At 36.5% G+C, this 6000-nt stretch overlaps 1 protein-coding gene across 9 annotated transcripts in view; it reads left to right on the plus strand.

Annotated features, from left to right (window-relative positions):
- The window catches only part of LOC142151201 (survival motor neuron protein 1-like), a 28638-nt gene extending 23318 nt beyond the window's left edge, over nucleotides 1-5320 (plus strand). For 6 of the 9 annotated variants that reach the window (XM_075206573.1, XM_075206625.1, XM_075206588.1 and 3 more), the window contains 2 exons: nucleotides 4288-4362; nucleotides 5162-5320. In XM_075206573.1, coding sequence (XP_075062674.1) covers nucleotides 4288-4353 — 66 coding nt within the window. In that variant the 3' untranslated portion in view covers nucleotides 4354-4362; nucleotides 5162-5320. Of the gene's footprint in view, nucleotides 1-4287; nucleotides 4364-5161 lie in introns of those variants that run through there. The other 3 variants (XM_075206598.1, XM_075206616.1, XM_075206578.1) reach the window with 1 other exon arrangement.
- The last annotated feature ends 680 nt before the right edge of the window (nucleotides 5321-6000 follow it).

Consider the following 6000-nt stretch of genomic DNA (forward strand, 5'->3'; position numbering starts at 1 on the left):
CCTAGAGAGACAGAAACCAAACTGGCTTTCTCCATGTCAATTAATATTGTACAGTCTATAATGGCTGAATTTTTTAGTATTTTATACAAGTGGAGGGGGGCCTAGAGAGACAGAAACCAAACTGTCTTTCTCCATGTCAATTAATATTGTACAGTCTATAATGGCTGAATTTTTTAGTATTTTATACAAGTGGAGGGGGGCCTAGAGAGACAGAAACCAAACTGGCTTTCTCCATGTCAATTAATATTGTACAGTCTATAATGGCTGAATTTTTTAGTATTTTATACAAGTGGAGGGGGGCCTAGAGAGACAGAAACCAAACTGGCTTTCTCCATGTCAATTAATATTGTACAGTCTATAATGGCTGAATTTTTTAGTATTTTATACAAGTGGAGGGGGGCCTAGAGAGACAGAAACCAAACTGTCTTTCTCCATGTCAATTAATATTGTACAGTCTATAATGGCTGAATTTTTTAGTATTTTATACAAGTGGAGGGGGGCCTAGAGAGACAGAAACCAAACTGGCTTTCTCCATGTCAATTAATATTGTACAGTCTATAATGGCTGAATTTTTTAGTATTTTATACAAGTGGAGGGGGGCCTAGAGAGACAGAAACCAAACTGGCTTTCTCCATGTCAATTAATATTGTACAGTCTATAATGGCTGAATTTTTTAGTATTTTATACAAGTGGAGGGGGGCCTAGAGAGACAGAAACCAAACTGGCTTTCTCCATGTCAATTAATATTGTACAGTCTATAATGGCTGAATTTTTTAGTATTTTATACAAGTGGAGGGGGGCCTAGAGAGACAGAAACCAAACTGGCTTTCTCCATGTCAATTAATATTGTACAGTCTATAATGGCTGAATTTTTTGGTATTTTATACAAGTGGAGGGGGGCCTTGAGAGACAGAAACCAAACTGGCTTTTTCCATTTCTTTACATATTTAACTATAAGTGTAGGGTGTAATATACATTCAAAGACGATGGCTGCATTGCCAATATGCATAGATGGAGAGGAAGACAATCTGTTTTGTGTGTAGAATAGGCCTACCAACGAAGAATTAAACTGTTTTTTGGGATGATTTATTACCTCAACAATTAGATTACTTGTCTCTAAAACAGTTGGAGCACTAAATTGGGTTAATTTAGGCCCAAAAACATGGATTTTCCCAAAAAATAGCAAAACAAAACCAAACAAAACCAAAACCAAAACCAAAACACGCAATGGAGGTTTTGCAAAACCAAAACCAAAACCAAAACACGACGGTAATCCAGATCCAAAACCGAATCCAAAACCAAAACACGGGGGTCAGTGACCATCTCTACTTTTAACTGATCTACAGACCTGGCAAGACCCACATCTATAAAAACCTTTATTTCTAATACTACCAATAGTACCCACATAAGGAACCGGAAATCAGGATGCGTTCCACCATCGGAAAGAAGGATTTCCTGCTTTTTATTATTTGTATTATGGCTGAATTGGATGTGTTCAAATCACTGGATTATTTTTAGGCAGAATATTACAGAGAGGAATTTATCCCACTATGTATACCTTCAGCTTATTGGTTAGGGGCAGTATTTAAGGAAGTGATACTAAGGCTCTCTATGCACATTGAAAAAAAACTCTTTGAGTCGAAGCATGTTGGAGCAAGAGAGCTAAATACCTAATTTCTGTATGAGATTACACCCTTCCACTTTACCATCTTGGATTTGAGGAGGTTCCAGTTACTTGGACTGATCCCAGGGCCCTTGTGATTATATATTTGTATACTGCTGAACACCTATATCATCTCTGGTAGGAGTGTATATGTCATTATTTATTTATCTGCTGCTCACCACTTATTGTTTAATGTGAGTGTGTTCACGTATATTTTTAATTGATTTTATACAATAAACTGTATTATGCTAGATACCTTTCTTTTATTCTTTATATATTGAATACTGGAGACCACAATCTGACATTGTGAAACATTGGAGCAGATGAATGAAGTTTAAAAGATATGAAGGCTTATACTCTGCTATTGTCTTGTGACTACTCTGACATTGGGGGACAAGATTCTGGATAATCATTTTTTCTCCTTGGACACTAAATGAACTATTTGTACTATTTATTTTTACTGTGCAGATTGTTATACTCCTTACAGTATTACACTATTTTATATTGTTTTCTGTTGTGACCATATTGAGCGATTTACTTCATCAGAGACGCATTGACATCTAGAGGACATCAATATACCAAAATATAAGTATTCTCTTTATGAGATTACATTTGCGCTTATATGGATTCCATAAATATTATTTTTGTGGTATATAAGTGTTGATAAACTGGTGTATGTTAACATTTGGAATCCATTGGGCTGCATTTGGAAGTGAAGCACCGGTGAAGATCAAACTCCTTGAATATGCTTAGGTTTGGATGCATTGGCTGGACTTTTCTGCAAATCTGTATACTTCTAGTAGAGAACTAAATTTGTGATTATATACAATGGTTTGCTTTTATATAATGATGTCCCAACATTCTCCCCATTATATGTTTTCATGAAAATTCTTTGAATAATATGTTTGAAAAAATATCCGGGTAGAATATATTTATTTATTTTGAATGGATGTGACGTGATGGAGGTCGGGGCCATGGAGCTCTGCAGCAAACACAAGTGTGGGAAGAACTGCAGAAGAGTCGGGGGGCTAGGTGTTCAAATTTGGACCTGGAGTTTGAACAAGATACCATCTGATGGTGACACACATCCTGAAAGCTAACAACACTGTCTTAAGCAGCAGCTAATAATAATAATAATTAGTGGCTCTGGTGTAGTTTGTGTCAGATTAAACATAAACAAGCCAATTGTATTTGTCACCATAACATGTAAATGACAGGATTTAGAGTTTGAATAGTTCACAGCAATATTTTATTAAAAAGTTTCCTGGTACTTATTTTCTCTGGTACTGTTATTAATACAGAGACAGTCAGTCATATGCAAAAAATGCGGACCCACAATGCTTCTTTGTGTGCCTTCCCCTCCACCTAGTACATTTGAAGATGCACGCCTACTTTACAGTCATTGTACTTCTGAGCAGTTCCAATCTGCCAGTAGTTTGTGGAGATGCATGAAAATGTGTATGGTAGAAAGAGTGAAACGTCACTTTGAGTCCAATCTACTAACACTTTGTAATTATGAGACCTGCTTAGTTTTACTCCTAACTTCAGTTTCCTTCATGGCTTAAATTAATCATGTGTGATGGTACATTGTGACTATATTTATTATGTGTCACTTTTTTGTTTTTGAAACCTTTTTACTACATTAGTCGAAAGGCATCTAAAAAGAAGCTGTCTCACAGGAGAGCAAGCGAGGGTGCACAATGCATCCTGTAACAAGTATAGGGCTGAGACCTGATCCAAGATACCGGAAAAATCTTCAGAAGGGTGTGCACCCTCCTATAAAGTAGGGAACACATTAAAATCTCTCTCTTTCCCTTTGATGCAAAGATGCCCTCATGCACTTAACCCAAGGAACACCCATGATGTCACCAAGTCCTTCCATCGACCAGTGCAAACATTTCCCCCGAAATCACTGCTATTCCATATTCTTTCCAGTAAAACAGGGTGCAGTAGGCACGTAACATCCCAAAAGCTGGAATTTAGCACTTCTGTAGTTCATAAATGACCTTTAGCTGTAAGTCTGTCGCATAAATTGTTAAAGGCCGCACACAGGTATTAGTGATTCATCCTCATTAGTTGTATGTTTATGGATGCAAGCACAGAAAAGATGATTACTTTACAACTATGGGTTTTTTTTGTGATTGCATTAATAATACATGGGATGAATCAATATTACATGTGAGCAGCCTTTGACCATGCTTTCATGGATACTTTTGAGATTTTTTGGGGGACAAACCTGTTCTTGGCTAGCACCAGGCAAACAGAGAATTACTCGTGCATGTCCTCCGTTTCTGAGATATATATTAAGCCTTCATACATATTTTTAATGGGCTTTTTCCAATGAGAAAGTTACAATCAAGTTAAAGACTGTTTGGCTATTATCAATTTAAAGCATATATAGTCTTGATGTCTATCTTTATATTATCTAAAGATCATTTCTTTATTTATTTTTTATCTTAACTGTCCAGGGAATATGACCACTTAATATGCAAGCATTTTCCCTATAATACTGCATTTGATAGTACAATAATCTCCCAGCTAATTCCAGCAAATGTAGCTTTCATATTCATATTAAATGTAATGTGGCTCTTACTAGTATTACTAATTTACTACTTCTTTTCAAGGGCCTAAAGCAGGGTCGTGCAGAAGCTTTGAGACCCAACCTTAAAAAAGGGCCCAGGAGAAAATAGCATGACCAGGTGAGCAGCCTCTCCCCTGTCAGATGAGAAACAGGTAAACACCACTCTCTTCCTGCATCAGCATGGCAGGGGTCTGACATCACAACTATGTGTTCTTGATGTTTAGATGCTCAGGTTGTGTATTGTTGGCCTACCTCCTCCCACTTTGTATATATGGACACACAGATGGTGGCTTATTCAAACATTATAATTAGATTTGATTGACTACAGGTTGTACTAGCTCTGCCCACTTCATCTCTTGCTTATCTATGTGTCCCATTGTTTTGGAACAATGATAATAAGTGCACTTAAACAAATCAAATGCATGCAGGCATAGAACAATGGGTCATATAGATATAGCATAGAAAAACTAAATTAGCGAAGTTGGCAGTATTGGGGAAAGCATTTTAAAAATGGATCAAATAAGCAATACCTAAATATATTTTTTTGATAGAAATTAGTTATTGGTAAAGAACAGTCAAATATCTTTTCTTTTTCTTTTCTGTAGCAGCACCTTATTTCATTTTGTGGAACCTAGCGCAATCTTGACATGTCCCATTTGAATAGAAAGCAGAATATAGTTGGATCAGCTTCTATTTCTGTGATTAGGTGAAAAGTGGATTATTATTGATATTCTTGTGAATTTGCCTTGGCTTGCTCCATGAACTCAAGCTGGTATTGAGCAAGTGTGGATAAAGCCTACACACATAAGCGTTTTATGTTCTCTTTATAAAGAGATGGGCTAGTAGAATTTCATGATGGTATGTAAGTAATTAAATGCTTGACTTTTTTTTTCTTAATCCTTGTTTTTTCCTTCCAGGATAAAAGGATTATCTCTCCCATGGAGAAGGCAGGACACTGCTATGTTCCTCATTGCCCCTTGGATAGCCTCCTCCACCTCCCTGTCAATGCTCACACGTGCTGAGACACCCAAATACAAGATCTAAAATACTATAATAAAATAAAAATGTTGTTTCCAGTTCTTGTCATATTTTTTTTACCTTGTACACAATAACATTTATAGATTATCTCTCTCCTGCTAACTAAATTTCTTGTCCATGTTTGGTCTTTAAACAGCTACACCGTAAAAACAAAAGGGTACTAAATGGTGTATAAGTAAAATCTTAGCCTTGGTCATGTTTGACAAGCTGAATGGAATGGTGAAAACAAAATATTAGCTATTACAGTGTTAGTCAGCCACTGCGCCAGGGTCAGAAGTAGTAGGTGGGAGGAGATGGGACAAACACTGACGCATTATCTGTGACCCTGCGTCTTTCCTCTGACAGGGCCAGTTACTGTAAACATTACCCCTTCAATTTTCAATTTTGTTTCTTCTGCTTAAACAAGAGACTTATTAATAAGAAATCGGAGCAGGTGCAATTCTCAAACAGATCTGCTTTTCCAGTGGCTGATTAGGTTGGTAGATGTTATACTGATATTCTGATCATAAGTAAGCCAGCATACATGTAATTTGATATGTTATTTCAGTGTGAGCAATGTGCATACAAATATGAAATGTTAAATCTGTATACACATATTGGAGACATGTTGGGTGTTCAGAGATATTCATCATGTTTATTTTAACATTTTATGGTAAAGAGAAATTGGGTAAAAGGACGAAATAGTGAGTTTATAACCACCTTAATGTAATTGCTTTGC

This window comes from Mixophyes fleayi, chromosome 1 (assembly GCF_038048845.1).
Source record: "Mixophyes fleayi isolate aMixFle1 chromosome 1, aMixFle1.hap1, whole genome shotgun sequence".
NCBI classification, from domain to species: domain Eukaryota; kingdom Metazoa; phylum Chordata; class Amphibia; order Anura; family Limnodynastidae; genus Mixophyes; species Mixophyes fleayi.